The sequence below is a fragment of the Carassius auratus genome, chromosome 15, assembly GCF_003368295.1.
Source record: "Carassius auratus strain Wakin chromosome 15, ASM336829v1, whole genome shotgun sequence".
Classification (NCBI taxonomy): Eukaryota; Metazoa; Chordata; class Actinopteri; order Cypriniformes; family Cyprinidae; genus Carassius; species Carassius auratus.
The window spans coordinates 13,297,785-13,317,390 of NC_039257.1; the positions used below are offsets into that span (position 1 = coordinate 13,297,785).

Below are 19,606 nucleotides of genomic sequence, written 5' to 3' on the forward strand. Positions count from 1 at the left end.
AAGGACAATGCGAATCAACAGAATCAATCAAATATTACAGCCATTCGAAGCGAGAAAACACTTGTTGGTTCACACTGAGTTTGCCTTTTTGTACACGTTTGCTTAAATTTATCTTATTTTCAAGATCTTGAACAATTGATCTATTGTTGTTTTCCGTATGGCTGTAAATGTCATGCAATATGAGAAATGTCACGCAATCAAACTCAAATTAAACACTTTTAACATTGAATAAAGCACAAAATCAGTACCTGAGATTATCATTGTAATATTTTTCATGTTGTTGTTCCTGCCGCAACGCCGCAGAAATAATAACAGTTTCTAAAACAGATATTTTGCATGTTGCTGTTGCGGCTGGTTAGGACAAAAACTCATATGAACATCGAAAAGATACAATTTATCACGTGTTGCATCATGTCGTGTGTAGTAAGGATATAGTGATTCCCTTTATCTCTCCATATTGCTGGGAGTAGAAGTGTAAAGTACACTGAAACTGTTCTAAACTTTAAATATGGGTAGTATAATAATATAAGTCAATCAAAGTAAAGGACCATACATTATGTAGCCACCATACCAGTTTTGTACTGGACAGTTAAACTGTGGAAGGTTGCTTTTGATAACATAGACATTTGTCAGTGTTATCTAAATTCATTTTTTCATTTACTGTAATTTCAAAGATTCATGCAATTAAAAAAGGCAGTGGTTATTTTCACTAAATGTAAACAGCAGTATTTTCTTAGCGATATACTATTAACACTAAGTGCAAATAGCTATAGACTCTATTTACACTGTTAAAATAGCAAGATTTTCTGGTATTTATACTAATTATTAAAAATAGTACCAATTATCTGCACCATGAACTGTAGTGCATTATGTACTAATAATATATTGCGTGTAATTTATCATTTTAATTCAAATTATTAAATGGATGCTACCTTATTGGGACAATATAAGCCCTCCCTACACCTACCTTAACCCTAACCAATATTTTATTTAAAACTTTTTGATTATTTCTTCAATTATTATAAAAAATAAATTACTTTTCAATGTAATATGAGATTAGAAAAGGGAGGGAAAAAATGGGTAAAAGGTGGATGCGAACTTGGGTCGATTGCTTCAAAAATGACTAGGGTACATACTTTCCAGCCATTGGAGTTGTAGTGAGACTATTGTCTTGTGTAGTGCTGATTAGCCCAATTACACATTGGTGGGCGGAGTTAGTGAAAATGGCATCTGCCAACAAGGCGGGCTATTTGCACTTAGTGTAAATAGACAAAACAATTTAAAAATACCAATTAAAAAACACTTGAAATAGCTAAACGAGAATTACGGAATTAAAGGGTAACAAAAATACACAGTTTGTAAAACAGTTATTAAACAAGCTAAAATATAAAATTTTAAGAGCACTTGAATAAGTAAGAAGTGCATGAATAAAGTACAATTACTCTTTAGAGTAACAGTTTCCAATATCTGTGAAGAACTTGGCCAGGAACTCATGTGGGAAGAGAGTGTAAAGGTTCAGAAAGATGAGTCTTATGTAAATCAACCACGAGCTTCATCTAGAATTATTCAATGGATATGAATCTGAAATGCACCTGGTTTGGGTATTTTAATATAGCTCAAGCAGTTTGATGAAAACTTTAAAATGTCAATAACTTAGAGATAAAAAAGCAGACAAGGTATTGCAGATTCTTAGGATCAGAAAAAAAAGAAGAAACATTTAAGGTTGAAAAACATGCAGACTGCCTCATGACCAGCTGTAAAACCATGCAAAACTGGAAAACAACGTGCAGAAAAGAAAAGTTAGGAGTTGGAGGATGCTGAAAGGTGATCCAGATCCAGTGATAAGAAGAAGAGCAGTACCTGAGATGGTCTGAGCGGCTCCTGAGCAAGCGTAAAGAGAAACGGGACACATACAATAGTGTTAAAGCAGAAAACTTTCACTTTTCACTTCATCAGATACTTTGCATGCTTACAATTTCATTCAGGCCTGGATTTTAATCTTCTTGTAGCATATGTTAGATGACATGACACTACTGGGTGAGATCACACACTTCTTTCTTTCCCACATTAGCATTTCCTTCAAGTGCTGTGTTACACTGTCCTCTTTTGATGGCAAACTGCCATCCCTATCAAAGTCAAGGAGACTGTTGTAGAAGAAAGAGAGCTATAGAGTTTCCACTGCTGGACATCACAGACAGAGCAGAAAGACAAGAGAGATACTGGCTGAAAAGATGAGCTGATCTCATTTGTATTCGTAGGGATCTGTATGTAAAGTGTGCAGGTACATTTTTTATACAGCTGAACAGACACAGAAATGTTCAGAATCATTTGGAAACTTTCTAAAATGTAAATGTACACCTTTTGAGAACCTTTGTGAGGTTCCACTGCCAGTTATCAAGGACAAACTTCAACTCAATCCAACAGTGCAGGTTTGTGAAAAGTAATTTTACAGCTGGTATTTTATGTGTCTCAAATACAATGAAATAATAATGTTATGCTTTTGTAATGTATTGTCAACACTAACCTACAGTAAATATGTGACCATGGACCACAAAACCTTAAGTTGCATGGTATATTTGTAGCAAAAGCCAAAAACACATTGTATAGGTCAACATTTTTTGAAAAACCATTAAGATATTAAGTAAAGATTACGTTCCATGAATATATTTTGTAAATTTCCTACCATAAATATATAAAAACTTAATTTCTGATTAGTATTATGCATTGCTAAGAACTAAAAGGATAAGGACAATTTTCTTAATGTTGTTTTTTTCACATACTAAAATCTTACATATAAAAAGTACCTATAACAAATAAATACTTTGTTTTAATTAAACTCAACTTCTGGGACATTCTATTGTACCTACGGTTATGTCTGACACTCCACCCGTCTTCTTTTTTGACATTATAAAGAATTCAGCATGACTCACTAGAAAAGTATAAATCTGCAGCCTTTTTCACATCATTTGCCTTGAGGGAAATTTCCCAGACATTAGTGTTAGGACTAGCATTCTTATAATTAAACGTATCTCAAATACTGCAACAGATGTCCAAGATCTCCATATCCAACTAACAATTCAAGATTGTAAGCATATCAATTAATATGGAGACAGTGTATGATAAACAGCATGAGGCTAATGAGTCCTGTAAAAAGTCTCCTCGATTCATCCAGCCTCTCACAGCAGACATACACCGCTATAAATAGAGGATCCTCGTGTCAATAAGCTCCTCAGCCTGATGTGAATCAGACGGGAGTTATGGCATGTCAGTAGGGCAGTGATTAGATGTCACCGCTGTCAGTCTTCTTACAAGATATTGATGGTCAGATTTCAGCAGAAGCCCATTTGATGCCATCCAAATGTAGACAGCTGTGCAAGCAAGGCATCGTTCAGAAAGGATGGTTTTGAAAGTTGATTCCTCTCAAACAACAGCTGTGCAATATATTACAACTAAAACCGATAAATTTAAGGATTTGAGGAAAGAACTACAGTAAATCACATTACACCTTTTTGGGGATCTTAATTTACAGTACTCACCCTCTTGTTGTTCCAAACCTGACTGTCAGTGGTACTCAAAAGATTATGAAATATTTGGTTTTCAGATTTGAATTGACCCCAGACTTGAATTGACCCCACATTTTTTAAACAAAATACCACATTTGGATGGCGGTGTATAAATAAACAACAATTCAAAAGCTTAATCAGGAAGATTGTTTTTATATACTGTATATTTTAGGGCTGGGCAAGTTAATGAGTTATTATTGCATTAATTGATTAACACAGACAATTATTTAATTACACATTAACACAGTTTTTTATTATTATGAAAGTCCGTTGCTCACTGGCTCTGAATACACAAACAGTCAAATCATGGGTCTCGGGAGGGGATGCTCCCGATCAAATTATTTAGGCTTAGCATCAACATTCACAACATTCACAATTCTCAATCATGCAGCACGTATCAAAAGATCTGCACTCCAGCGTGGTTAGCACTCACACTCACTGATCTTTATAAAACTGAAAGGCGATCTTGCCCACCTCTTCCAACCGAGCCAGGGACGATCACACTAGTCAAACGAAGCAGACTTTGGGGTTCAAACGTGCTCTGGCACGGTTAAGATTGCCTAGTGTGATCAAAGCCTAAGTATTCTCCCCAATCCCACACACACGGGTCTCTACCTGCAAATCAAGCTGTTGTCCCACGCTGCACTCTGCTGCGATGGGTCCTGCGTGCAGGTTTTTAAGAGGACGGTGCCTGTTATAATGTTATGATTGAGTCTTTGGACTCTTGAACTTGTTTTTCTATAACAAACCATAAAAAAAAAAAAAATATATATAAAAATGTTAATGTCCTGGCAGTGAAACACGGCTTGTTTTATATCTAATTTAATTACATTAATGTTATAAGTTGAAATTTAGGCTACAAGAAATATTTTAACTTTGCTGTAAAAAGCACCTTATTTGTTTAAAGTGTTTGCAAACCAAATGTTATTACACTTTTGTTCATATAGCAGTATAGGCCTACTTTTAAAATAAAAAAAAGTGCAAAATACATTATTTTTGAATGCATTGTTAGTTTTGTGCATAACAGTGTGATTAATTGTGATTAATCGCAGACAATAATGTGATTAATCATGATAATTAAAAAAAAAAAAATTATCGTTGCCCAGTACTAATATAAACATAATATATACATAGTATTATTTTAAAAGATGTTTCAAAATATATCATCAAAAAAATCATAAAGTGGTCAATATAATTTTTTTATTTGCTATATTTAAGTCTTCTGAAGCTATATGATACCTTTTTGTGAGGAACATACTGTATATATATTTAAGTTGTTAACCCTGTACACAAGTAATATATTAAAAAAAACATGTATTTCATACTAAGTATATTTCAAATTAACATATTTACTGGCATATCGCTCGAGAGTTACTGATATAAAGATTATAATTCAACTTTATTTAGAGTAATAATTGTGCACAATGCATATTTCTTAATCTAAAGCCTAAAATGTGTATTAACATCATTATTGACGAGGACTGTGTGATCTTTAAATAACAAATTAAAGATATTTAAAGTGTTTTTGAGGTATACTTGCAATAGTTTCACTTTGGCACAATCAAATATACTTCAGTTTACTGTATCTTTAGTATCTTCAGCACTACTGATGCGTAATAGAAGTGCATTTAAACACAAAATAAGTTCCAATTTAGCAGACTTTATACCTGTTGAGTATTCTAAAAGGACAACTTGTAGTATATTTAGCATATACATTTTAGTATATTTATTTCTAGGCATTTGCTGAAAGTCTACCTTCTGTAATCTTCCCCTTCCCTTGAATGGTTTGTAATAATTCATAAAAAAAAAGTACTGATTTCTGAATACATGAAAGAACCGGACTGAATCATTTCAACTTTAAGACTCCTCATTAATCACAACAGTACATAGCTAGCTGAAGAGAAAAATATCAGTGAGTTACAAATAACTTTAAGCTGTGGTTTCATAAGACTTGAAATATAGATAAAAAAAAAAAAAAAAAAAAAAGAAAGAAAGCAGCACTTTCTTCAAAAAATCTCAGAAAGTAAGCTATAGATGTTTAAAACAATATTAGGTTGAGTAAATGAAGACCAGATAAAGAATTTGTCAATTTTACTATTTTGTTTAGTAGCTAAGTTCAAGCTAATGTTTTTGACTATTTATTTATAATATGTGCATTAGTAAATCACATTAGAAGCTAAAGTTGACCTCTGAATTGTGCCCTGCAGATATTCAGCCCCATTTCCCCTTTAATTTCACAGTTATATTTCTGGTTACCCCGCTGAGCAGCCATATTAGCGTATTCCAACCATGAGCACAATGCTATGTGCTTCTGTCCGTTTTTGTGGTGTGACTTTGAGCTTGTGTGTGACCTGCTGTGCTTTCATTTAATTAAAAGGGAAGGGGTGGAGATTCAAAGTCTACCTTAACAGGGATCTGATGGAAAAATCTGTCCATGCCATGTGCGCCCAAGGACACACGATGAGGTCCTACGACCACCACAAACCTCCTGGTTGGAAAACAATGACATTCTTTCTTGGACCATTTGTGAAAGTGATTCTGTGCTTTAATAGTACCTTATAAAACTTTATATGAAGCTTCAAACAGACTTTAAACCCAACTCCTTCATTACAAGGTAATGATAAATTCTACATTTAAAGCATTAAAGAAATAGTTCATCAGCATTTACTGACCCGTCATTAAAATGTGCTGTTACTTTATTACTTTGTTTCCACAACTTCATTTATAGTCATCTATGATGTAGTAAAGTTTTTTTTTTTCTTTTTCACACAAATCTGGAGAAATTTAGCATTATATCACTTCCTCACCAGTCAATCCAATGTATGGACTCTCATTCTGATGGCACCCATTCAGTGCATTGGTGGATCCATTGGTGACAGTGTCGGGGAGTAACTAGTTACATGTAACCTGAATAACAGTAGAAAAAAGTAAATGTAATCAGTTACTTTAATAAAGTAACTGAAATAGTTATACTACTTATTAATTTTAATTAGGGTAACTTGTAATCTGCAATCTATTACATTTCCAAATTAATTGCAAATATTCATTCTTGGGTGAAATGTTTGTTTAAAGTCAATTAAAACGAGGGAACAAATTGTTCCAATATGGCCATGATTTTCCTAATATAAGGGAAGGAATTAATTCAGTTAAACACCAGAAACTAATTCGTTGTGGGAACTTTTTATTTATTTATTGGTCCTTTGACGGCGCCCTGGTCTCTTTAAACCTTTGTTATAAGGAAGACTTTCAAAAAAAGAAAAATCTTCCCAACAATATACATTAAAAATCTACAAAGGTGAGTGAAAAATCGTTTTAATTATCATGTTGTCATAAAGCACTATGAACTTTCATGTTTTGTCTCACTTTCTCATTTCACAATCCTTGCTTCACCAGTGCCAAGTGTGTTTTTATTGCCCATTAAGCATAAAATATAATTAAACCGAGGGAAACAAATTAAAGCTCTATCGACTGTAAGTGTTCTGTACGGTCATGCACTCACTACACTAAAGAAACATTTGTATAGACTTTCCATGAGATCAAGCAGAAAGAGCTTCTCTCTCCAGACGGCATATGTACTGATATCAGCCTCTTAGATATGTGTGAATAGTTATCAGAGAGTGTGAAAAGAACCTATTCTTGCTCTGTTGTTGGCCATTTTCCACTGGATACAAGATAAACTGTAATATTTATTCCAACTTAAATCTTAAAGCTTAACCCACACTGTTGAAATGCTTCTTTTGCGAAAGGTCGCCTATTAGCTTATATTCTTCCCTTTTCCCCATAATGCACTAGTTCTTTAAATAATAATCTGTGGTGGATGGCTGTGTGCTCCTGTCCCTGAGTCTGTCATTTGGAGCATGGGGACAGGAGGTGGATAATGAGAACATAAGGGTGAGAGGAGCTGACAGGGACATCATCCTCCCACTACGACCGACAGAACACAGGTCACAGAACAGTCACTAAACCTGCGCTCACCCACCTGGACTTCACATTAAAAATCTCCCTGCCATGGACCAGGTCCACTCTGACTTTCCCCAAATGCTGAGAAAATGCAATCGGTGGCACTGACCGGTGCCTCATCTCCAAAATCACAAAATACTTCACTTTGCATGTAATGATTCAGGAAGAAAATTCTCACTCGAAATCCACATTTTAAAATGCAACCGACCATATTTAGCATAGCAAAATTAATTAATAATAATATTAATAAGCCTTTCAGTTTTTAAAAGCAGATCTTTTGTTTTTGACATCCACAGTTCTTGCAAGTGTGTTTTTAATGCTGGAGCAATGTGGTAAACACATTTCCAAAAGTCTCTTGGACTACATATCAGCGGTGCTGATAGATCGACAATGTGAGTATTATTACAGAAAATATGGGATTGTATATACAGTGAATTGCTTAGTCCAACTCCTAAACAAATTCAAACAGCCCAGCTAGTGCATCTCCCAAGCATGACTCTTAAAGTATGAATTTCTTTGTGTGTGAATCAAATACATACAGTATAGTTGTGGTTTGATTCCAAAACGCATCACACAACAGATTCAGTTATTTTTAGTGATTCAAACACATACACTACAACCATCACAAGTAACTCCCAGGCAAGTGACTCTTATGAGCTAGTTCTTTTTAGTGATTCAAACCAGCAGTAGGTGCTTATTAATGAATCAAATACACAAATTGAATCATAGTCTACAAAAGCTTAACAGTATATATTATTTGTAGCACATAAATTAGTTTACTTAGTGTTGATAGCTTTATCTAAAATTAAACAGCAGTTTAATGGTTTGAACACTAATTTGAACCCTCTGCTAATGTATAAATTGACAGGGTTCCTTGTAAATTTTACAGCATTACTTTGATGGAAAAAACACATAAAACAACCTGTGCAGAGATTCCCATACAAATTATTCTTATGAGCCATTTTTTTCAAGTTTCTTACCTCTATGCTTAACAAAATATATAATAATGAGAAATTTAATCACAATGTTCAATTGTAAGAACATTTATGTTTCCTTTTGTCTGATAAACAATTTTGATACTGTGTTGTGTTCATTTGATGACCAATCTGCGTCCTGGAGTGAAACCAGTTAAGGACCGTTGATTTCGGTTTGTCCAATTTGCAAGGGAGGCTGCATATGCTCCATTTATTATAGATACTATAATTCAATCATAAGTGTTATACTATGGGAAATCATCTATCAGTTTAAAAGGTTAAACCAATTACACTGCTATAGTGAACTATTCTACAGAAACACTTCAGAAGATCATGGTTTAAGCAAGAACGTTGAGCGTAACAGATACACAAACTGTTCTCCCCAAAGCACCTGTGCTATTCAGACACTGCCTTCCACCAATCAGATCCCTGGGTAATAGCATCCATCAGGCCCAACTCTATTTACCATGAGAGGCACAAAAAAATGCATCAATTTGTTTGCTTTTTTTAATGTCTTTTGTAGCACGCAATCAGACACCTGTCAAAAACACCTGCTGCTTATTTGTTGGGATACAAAATAGAAAGGTGGCCCCTTTGTCTTGCCTACGAGTTTATAATCCACGCTGTGTTTCCACACTGCAATAAGCATTTTTCAATTTCCCCTTCTCCTTTTCTTAATAAAATCACAGCAATCAATCAGCTGTGGGTGGGGGGAATGAATGATTATGCTAACCGAGACTTCATTTGTCTAGCATCAGAGGAAATGTGCACCATGAGGAGCACTAATAATTACTTTTAGTCAACTTTTGGCAGGTCAAGGTCCCTTACTGGCTGACTTTCCATTGGAGACCTAATATTTGCAACGTATCAGATGATTTTTCACCTGGTGGTCCTGATCTCTTGTTCCTATTGATCATATTGCAATTTGGATAAATATTTAAGAAATAGCACATAAGCAAGTGTATATATATGGAAGCTTATTTTCTCACAATTCAGATGTTTTTTTTTTTTTTTTCTTGCAAGTTTATCTCGGAATTGCAATTTAGAAACAATTCACAATATAGATTTTTTTTGGTACTTGGTACATCTAGCAATTCAGGCTTTTTTCCCTCAGAATTTTTTTCTGCCACAGAAAAATAACTAAACAAACAAAAAATAAAATAATTGCAACTTTTTGTTTCACAATTCAGACTTTTTTCCTTAGAACTCAGAATTTATATCTGGCAATTCTCCTTTTTGTCCCAGAAATGAGAAAAAAGTAATAAATGCGAGATATAAACTAATAAGCATTCATCATTAAATATCATAAAATTACAGATCCCTGCACATCATGACATGCAAGAAAAATGAAATAAATCATACGCATAGTTTACTAATTTGTTCCCTCGAAGCGTACCAAAATGTGCACACGATTACTATTTGCGAAATCATGAGCACAATTTATTTATTCATTTTCTCAGTTTATAAATTGTGCGCACGATTTAGCAAATCGAGGGAACAAATTAGTAAATTGTGTGCACAATTTATAAATCGAGGGAATAAAAAACGTAAATTGTGCACAGAATTTAGTCTACAATTTTATTCCTGAATGCTAAGAAGAATTAGATAAAAATAATTACATATCAGATCAGAACTGCACAATGACAGTTTCATTGTGATTTTATACAATTATTATTTATTTATTTATTATTATTTTTTGTGTGTGTGTGTAGCATAAAGAAGCTTCCATAATGCTTTTAAACAATATTTAATTACATTTCAGACAAACTTTGACCAGATCATTTGTAATTCATATTAGTTCAAAACATACTAAATTTCACAGTTAAAAACACAGAAAATATTAACTTGTAAATATTAAATATTCACATTATTCTAGACTATTGTTTTGTGTCCTAATGTTTGTACTCTACTTGATTCAAAGAAACAAAACTGTACATTTACTGCAGGGACTAGGAAACGCTCACAGAACATAAGCGATAAAACAAGCAAACAGAATTTTTGCAGGTCACAAGACAAAACAAGAGCGGCAGGGAAATAATTTTCCAGTATGCTGGTTTGACAGTGGATAATATCTTTTTTTTCTGGATAATATCCTTCATGTAGGCGGCTGAGCTAAGCATTTCTCACCCTGTACAGTATACAGGGTTGTCATAACCCAGTGAAGCTAATATAACATTTATCTTTAGTATTTGTCATACATTACAAAACATGAATCAGAGCATAAAAAATATCTTTAGTACCTTTCCCCCTAACAAAACATATACAGTATTTGTTTTCACACTTTCTTTCTTTTAATTTCTTTTCCTTCTACTTCTGAAAATGAAATCTCACCCCTGAGGAGATGCAAAATAAAGTGTTTGATTAGTTGTTGTTATTCACGGGCGACTAGAGATTTCTTGCTGTGTGTGGCTGCACACAATATAACTGACCAGGATAAGACATTAAACATTAAAACATCTTTAGTCATTAAAAGGAAAGCAGATGTGCTTATTTAATTCACAACATATATTATTAAATCACTGCCTAAATGATTTGTGTGGAATTCAGAAAGAAGCATAAAAGCTGTGTAGAATAATTTATATTTTTATGGATTTATTTTTTACAGTGCGCATTTTAAAATCTACTGTAATATGGTCCTATATGGTAGAATATATAGGCCTAAAAATTCTACCATTCCATATATACATACCCATTTATATGCCTTTCGCTGTCATGCTCTTGAAAGAAACTGGTACAATGACAAGAAAATGATGGGGACTAGGACTGTTAATTATCATGTGTTGTGACCAGCGTGTCTCACAAAGAGTCTTTAAGGCATTTCAGATGACCTGAGACGAATGTGGGCTGTTATGGCCTCACATCTTGACATCGCACATGAAACTTCACATTGCTATGTAGTGAGCATACAAAAGGATCCGTGAAGCAATAAACTATTTTCATATTTCCAAAACATGTTTCCTCACCGAAGGCATTTACTGAGTGAGTGGCATTTCCCTCCCACGAGCAGACCACAACTGTTATTTTACACCTGAGCCCATGTCTCAAAGGCTTACGGTTTGGACGCATATGAATATTAAACAGCGGCACGCTGCATTGTGTGTGAATTATAATCATCCTGAATTATGACTAAATGATGTGTAGACTGCGCTGCTAGTATTCCAGTGCTCCTCCACTTGTAACGAATGGCTGGAAATGTTATGCTATATTAAAAGAATAAATGATATTCTGTCACTTAACGTTTCCAGAGTGTGAGCGAGCTCCATTCTCCATGCTTCATAGCGGACGTGATGACGCAAACAAGTTGCCTGACAAACTATGTGTCAGCTTAATGATTCACCTTGTGCTGCGGAGACCTCATGCTAAAAAACCCTCAGGGGAAACATAATTCATATTTCAGGGACTAAAATCAATATCATTACATTAAAGTAGTTATGGCTTTAAAACTAGTTTTAAATACTAAAAATAATTGCATGAAAGACATGATTGATCATTTACTCACTCTAATGTGGTTTCAAACCCGTATGATTCATTTTCTTCTGTGTAATATAAATGAAAAATACTGAAAAAGTACTTATTTGCACTTTCGGTTAAGATTATTTAAGTATGCTATACAAGATAATACAATTTCAGTTTTTTCTATTTTGTGAAAAGGTCCATTCAGTCTGTTACCATTTTCGGTAATAGTTGATGAAATTTACTAGCGATTTCTAAATGAAAGTTTTCTCATAAAAGTCTCCTTATGATGTCCATATGACTTCTGAAGAGATGTTTTAAAAGATGTATTTGTAACAGTGACAAGAGTAGTTCAATGATTCAGTCACAGTTAACAGTTTGAAACATTGAATGCTTGAAAGAAGTCTCTTTTGCTTAGCAATGCTGCATTTATTAGATCAAAAATACAGTAAAATATTAATATTATTTAAATAGATTTTTTTTGCAATATATTTTAAAATGTTGTTTATTCCTGTGAAATTTCAGCTTCATTACTCAATTCCTCAGTGTCACATGATCATTCAGAAACAATGATCTATATACTGTATAATGACTTCACTAACATTTCTGATTATTTTTTTAAGATTCTTTGATGAATAGAAAGTTCAAGACAACATAATTTATTTAAAACATTTGTAACATGAATGTCAGTTTTGATCATTCTGAATAAAATGATACATTTCTTAAAATTTCTTAGTGTTCCTGTAGCTCAATTGGTAGAGCACTGTGTTATCAAGCACGAGGTTGGGGCTTCGATTCACTGGGAACACATGATATGTAAAAATTGATAGCCTGAATGCACTGTTAAGTCGCTTTGGATAAAAGCGTCTGCTAAATGCATAAGTTTATTTTATTTATTTGAAAAATAAAAATGAGAAAATTACCAACCCAAACTTTTGAGTGTGTATACACATACAGAAACATGCAAAAAAAAAAAAAAAAAAAAAAATTCTGAATTTCTCGTTTGGTGTTCTGCAGTACATTTCGAAATGAACCGTTTCTTCAAGTCTGTTTGGCATATGTTGCACGACGTTCAAAAATCAACAGTTTTAATAGTAGTTCAAATTGTGCAGATACAACACTCGTTTGTCCTTACGGAGAAAATTCAAATCAATATTAATTCATTCCAGTTTGCTATTTATGCTCCATTTTACCTGCTGCCAGTGTAAAGTATGTCTTATTGATTGACTGTGTAATTACCCAACTCGCTTGCTTAATTTGTTGTTAATTTGCCACTGATGGCAATCACATTTGACTGGCGAGAAGCCTGGTGCTCAGCAGCTAGTGTTTATCCTCCATCTGGCTTCTGCGTCACAGTGTGTGTGAGTGTGTGTGACTGAGAAATATGTCTAAGCAAAAGCCATGGCACTAAAATAAGGTTTTAAAGCCTGGTCCATAAAGTCAGTAGCGTCTGCCAGAATTCATTGCGTCGGTTGGATGATCACTGAAGTGCTGCAGAATGCCGGGCGACGACATGGCAAGTGGGGCACGTTTAAGATAAAAAACTGTGTTATCCGTGGTTTGTCATTTAGGTTCTGACATGCAGGAAGTGTGATATACATCATTGCTGCTTCAGAGCACACGGCGATTTACACACAAGCGCTTTCTTTTATTGGCTTTCAGCATCAGATGTAGCACGGCTCATGCACATATTACGCATACTGATTTAGTCCATATGTATGTATAAATATATTATATTACGTATGCATTTCATTTGTTCTGTAAATAACCTGATGTCTACGTTGTTGGCTATAACTACTGGTCATGTTTTTCTCTTTTTCCCGCTTGGCGCTTATTTAATCATGTTTTTCACATGCTAATCATAAATATTCTATAAATGACTCTCATTTAGATATATAACAACCCCCTGGGAGGCAAGGGCATATTTTCTAGAAAAATAAAAGAGAGAGAAAATGCATTGCACGCAGTGTAGAGGCGTAAAACATTTATTCCCCAGACTAAAGTCCCACTTTAAGAGATGTTCTGGCTTTTAAACAAAAATGGTTTCACTTACTGTAATTTCTCTTTCTGTTCTTTCCTGAGAATTGTTATTCTATGGTATGTTTGTAGAGATGGGGTAAGAATCAAAGAATGATGCAGCATATATAAATATGAAAGGATGGTTCTTATGTAACAGAGTTATGTAAAAGAATGCTAGAAAAAATATATATGGGTAAATTGGAATTCGAAAAACACATTATTTTTCAAATACTGTACATTATTGTTGGTCCTCTATGCCTCTCTTAAACTCGTCGTTTCTACAAAGTCCCTCCTATAGACAAGCCCACTCTGCTCTGATTGGCCGACTAACCCAGTGCATTGTGATTGGCCGAACACTGCAGGCACTCCTCAGAAATATGCCCCTTTCCATAATCGCGAGCTTCATCTTTCAAAATAAATGTTAAGACAGTTAATAATCTCCTTAGTTTTACCATCAGTTCAAGGCCGAGAGGAGTACAGAGGCACGTGACAGACACCGTGATGAAGCTTGTATGTGTTTGCAGTACACAATCCACGGACGGTTAAGATGACTGACTCCACTGTGTGACCGTCTCAGTCTCTCTCTCACACACACGTGCGCACACACACACACGCGACACGCAAAACTCCGCATTTGAACATTCAATAGCAGATACTTAAACTAATAACAAAACATACTTAATGTATCTGACTCAGAAGCGCCAGAATGTCTTGGCAAAGTCAGAATGACCTCCTCTCCTAGGTTCACGAAAGGGTCGTCCATAAAATGCGTTGCTGTTCTGTTGTATGTAATCTTAAAAAAATCCTAAATGCATCTACTTTTGGATTTCGGATCTGCATCTGCTTTTGATATCTTTGATACTTTGATCTCTTTGGATTTGAGACTTTAGACTTGGCAACTTTACAGATCTTCTTTATGCACAAAGAGCTCATAACACTCCAAAGAGAAATGTTTACTGGTTTTACTACACTTGTGGGGACATTTGGTCCCCATAACATACACCGACACATACACACACATAAAAAAAAAAAATCACATCCTTCCACTCCCCCTTCCTAAATCTACATCAATGCACTGAAGACCTTGGGCAATCAGTGAGAGAAAAGTGGAAGCGGTGATAGTGCTTGTCTCCTTGTTACTGCTATTCAGGGCTTAAACCTGAGAAAAAGGTCTAAAGTGAGGAAACCATATGAGCTCTCAGTGAAAGGCAGGAAAGCGGGCCTTTGATCGTCACCTGGCACATCAGTGCCTCCTCCCCAGGGGGCCGCCCATCGCCTGTATACACACATCTGACAGGTGGGGAGCAGCTCCATACGCTCACTGTGAGGGGCTCCGTTCAGCCGACAACAAACCCGGCAGCACACAGTGCTCTTTTATTAGGGGAGTTCAGCTCTGAGTAATGTATTCCACACTCGGTATGTGGTATGAGGTTACAGGTGAAATACGAAATGAGGCTGCATGTGTGTAACATGGAGCCAACTCATTATCAGTGCATTAGAGCTGCATCTGATGTTATGATTTGCATGGGAACACCTGACACGTCTCTGCTGCGCTCACCGTGCATCATGACGTCTGTTCCGCAAAGGAAAGAAAGAATGAAAAACAGAGTCAGTTCTATCACGGCTCTCTCAATATTGACTTATTAATTTTAGCATATTCAGTACAGAATGGCATTTCAAATAAGAATAAGTCCCTGTGTTCACGATGGCGCTGATGAAAACAAGGTTGAGGGATTTCCTCTGGGGATCTTTGTCTTTCATATCTCTCTCTGCTTTCTGAGTGGATCAGATTGCTAAGCCAAAGACATAAGCACTATTCTGAGGGGAGTTGTTTCTCAAGCTGATGTCTGTGAAATAATATTTGGAATAATAATATGGCTCAACAATGGATTTTTTTTTTTTTTCTGCTGGCCCTACTGGGCCATAAGTTCATATTTTTTGCTTTGCACATCATTTTACCAGGCCTCACCACAAACAAAAATATAGATTACATCTTCTAACAAGACATTTTGAGAAATATTATATTTTTACTGTTGCTAAATATTTTTTTTTTTACAAATAATGAATAAATGAAATAAAATATCCCAAAAATCTCAACAAAATAACTACAGTGATTATTCATAATGTCCGCCGACTTCCAGAAAGACTTTCAAGACCAAAAGAAAACATGCTACCTTTGTGTCAAATACCCAAATGCTAATTCTGAAGCATTCTCAAACAGAAGAATATGGTGCTAGCAATACTACAATCATGAGTAAAAAACATTGAAAAGAAACAATATTATGAATAAATAATAAATAAATAAAAGACCTGCAAAAAGTGTCAAATATTAGCTCAAAAGCATCTTTACACAATTGGTAAAAATTATATTAAAGGGGTTATATGATGCTGCTAAAAATAACATTATTTTGTGTATTTGGTGTAATGCAATGTTTATGCGGTTTAAGGTTCAAAAAAACATTTTCCATATAATGTACATTATTGTTTCTCCTCTATGCCCTGCCTTTCTGAAACACATCTATTTTTACAAGGCTCATCGTTCTGAAAAAGTAAGGTGTACTCTGATTGGCCAGCTATCCAGTGCTTGTGATTGGCTGAATGCCTCAAGCGTGTGATGGAAATGTTACGTCCCTTAACATACTATGCCACCTCCCGAAACACACAGTGACTCCACAACATGGAGCCGGCGGCAACAGAGAGAATGAAAGTTACACCTTCTGTCTTTGCATGAACATTTGGGCAGCGTTGTGAAAATCTTCCCACATAGTGACGTAGAGATGTGGTGTGTTAGAAAAAAAAAGTTTTAGGGGTGTGTGGTTGAATCCAAAAGAATATCCAATCCTCTTTGGATTTGAGACTTTAGTCTTTGCAACTTTTCAAATCTTCTTCATGAACCGAGAGCTTGTAACACTAAAAGAGGAAGGAAAAATTTTAATTGCATCATATGACCCCTTTAAAATGAAAACTGTAATTTCTAGGCATAATTGAGATTGGGGATGGTGCTTTAAGCCCAGTTGTGATGATAATTGTGTTTTATGGGGATGTAAGCTATTTGCAGTAGTTACTCTGTGATTTTATTGCCATTTGAAACCAGAATGTCTGTGTTTTTCTCCCACCACCTGTGTAAAAATACCCGGCCGAATGACCTAATGTTTTTTGACAAACTACAAGATTGTGTAGTAATTTAATTGCCATCCAAAAACCACATCTCTGAGTGTACAAAAATGCAGATAAGTTGAAGGCCACTGTCACCTGGGCTACCATACCACCTCAGCAGTGCCATAAACTGAGTATGTGCACAGTAAATTAACATACTTTCCAGAAGGCCGACAATTAAATTTTTTATTTTTATTATTGGTCTTAAGTATTCTAATTTGTTGAGATTTAGAATTGGTGGGTTTTTGTAAAATGTGAGCCAAAATCATCACAATTAAAAGAACCAAGGACTTATACGACTTCAGTCTGTGTGCATTTAATTTATTTCATACACAAGTTTGAATTACAGAAATAAATGAACTTTTCCACGACTTTTTAATTTATTGAGAAGCACCTGTGTGTGTATGTGTGTATGTGGGTGTGTGTGTGTGTGTGTGTGTGTATATATATATATATATATATATATATATATATATATATATATATATATATATATATGCTTGTTTTACATTTTGCATTTACTTCTACTTTAAAAGTGCGTTTAAGATTATAGTAAGAGTAAGCTTTTACTCAAGTAACATTCTAAATGGTGACTTCAACCTTTACCAAAGTCCTTTTCTGGTAAGATATCTGTGCTTTTACTTGAGTATGACTTTCAGGTACTTTATACACCACAGAATATAACTACATATAAAACCTGCAAAATTTCAAATACCAGCTCAAAAGCATGGTAAAACTAGTAAATTAGTTTCCTTTTTTGAAGCTTTAAGGCTCCAGTCCCCAACTGCACGGGCCAGTACTTTCTTCAAAACCATCGTCCTTTTTCATGAAAGAAAGTCATATAGGTTTGGAATAACACTAAGGTAAGAAAATGACCGATTTTTTTCCCCCTGATTTATTCATGTAAAACAGAGCAAACAACTTTTGAGAGCGAGCAGAGAAACAAGTATCCGCAAGCTGACTCTTAACAGAGAAGCCAGTGCTCAGTTTGAACATTGATGTTAGTTAAGTGTGGCGTGACTAACAACTCAATCTCCCTGACTCAAGGTGCAGAGCATTTCTGTACCAGAGATCTTTCACTGACACGATGGAAGCGCAGACAGCTCTGAGATATCAAGCCTCCATCATCTGAGGGAGATGAGCTGCTCCAGCGGCCTTTGAAGTGACAAAAATGCTGCCGTTCTCCTCAAACACGCCACCTGAGCATACCTCAGCAAATATACACTGTTAACAGCTAGCCACATGTTTCTGGCATGTTCTCTACAAGTTGGATAGAGTATCAAGTGGCAGTTTTGTTACCACATCAAGATTAGTGGTCCTCATCGGCAATCGAATCCCACAGCGTTTCCAACAAAATGACCCCGTCTACTGGCTAAAATGGAAATCAAATCATTCTGGCAGCCGTTACGGAGCAACCTATGGGGTTCACAGATGCTAATGTGAAGGGAAGTGGAGTTAGTAAGTGGTGTTTATCACTTTAAAATATTGCCCTGTCCTTTCACTGTATGAACGGTGCAATTACCGGCTCAGTGGGGTGTTGTACGGAAGAAGGAATGCTGGGATCCAATATATGTGATGGTGACGCAGCCTCTGAACTGAACAGGATTCCAGTGACAAAATAGCTTCTGTAAATCATAATAAAAGGCCAAGTAGACCATCAAATAAGAAGAAGATAGGTGATTTGATTTATCACTTTAATCCAGGAGAGATTACTGCTGTCTGTGAGCAATGTAGTCAAAGATCTCCATATTTCTTAAAAGACCATAAACAGTTTACATTAACAAAAGATGTGTGTGTGTGTGTATGTGTGTGTGTGTGTGTGTTTACATTTAATATGTTAATGCAATGATATTATAAACAAGGGTGCATATATATTTTTCAGCCTGGTTCTCGTGAGAGCTCCTGGAGATTGGTTTGGTGCTCTCACTGCAATGTAGTGTGAAGCATAAAGTAATAATAACTATAAAATATATAATAGTAATAATAATATTATTGTACATCTGATTATTTTAATAAAATAAACAAATTAATAAATTATAAAACATGCACACCACTTATACTGTATGCACCCTTGATTATAAAGTACTTTTGAAGTCAAGGCCCTAAATATCTTGGCTCATGAAGAAGATAATCATTCAGAATTATGGTTCATATTAAACACGCACGATATATCCGTACCATATTGCTTGTAGTCAATTATTACAGATTTCTCATATTTAATTGAGCATATTCATGTATCATATTTTTACATTTAGATTACCTTTCCCATCATCTTCAAGGGATAGTCCACCCAACAATCTGTCATCATTTACTTACCTACAGGTGTTTCTTTATTCTGTTGAACACAAAATAATATTTTTTAAGAATGTTGGTGACCAAACAGTTGGCGGCACCCATTGGCTTCCATGATATGGAAATTTATGTAAGGCAATGGGAACAAAAACTTTGCCAAAATTCTTAAAAATATATTTGGTAACACTT

The 19,606-nt window shown here is 35.0% G+C and overlaps 1 protein-coding gene across 3 annotated transcripts in view; it reads right to left on the reverse strand.

The window, feature by feature from the left end:
* The window catches only part of LOC113115165 (cell adhesion molecule 1), a 154,354-nt gene that overhangs the window by 62,106 nt on the left and 72,642 nt on the right, over positions 1-19,606 (reverse strand). For 2 of the 3 annotated variants that reach the window (XM_026282523.1, XM_026282520.1), the window contains exon 2: positions 1,861-1,881. The exons of the other annotated variant lie outside the window; for it this stretch is intronic. In XM_026282523.1, coding sequence (XP_026138308.1) covers positions 1,861-1,881 — 21 coding nt within the window. The remainder of the gene's footprint in view (positions 1-1,860; positions 1,882-19,606) is intronic. 3 annotated transcript variants of the gene reach the window in all.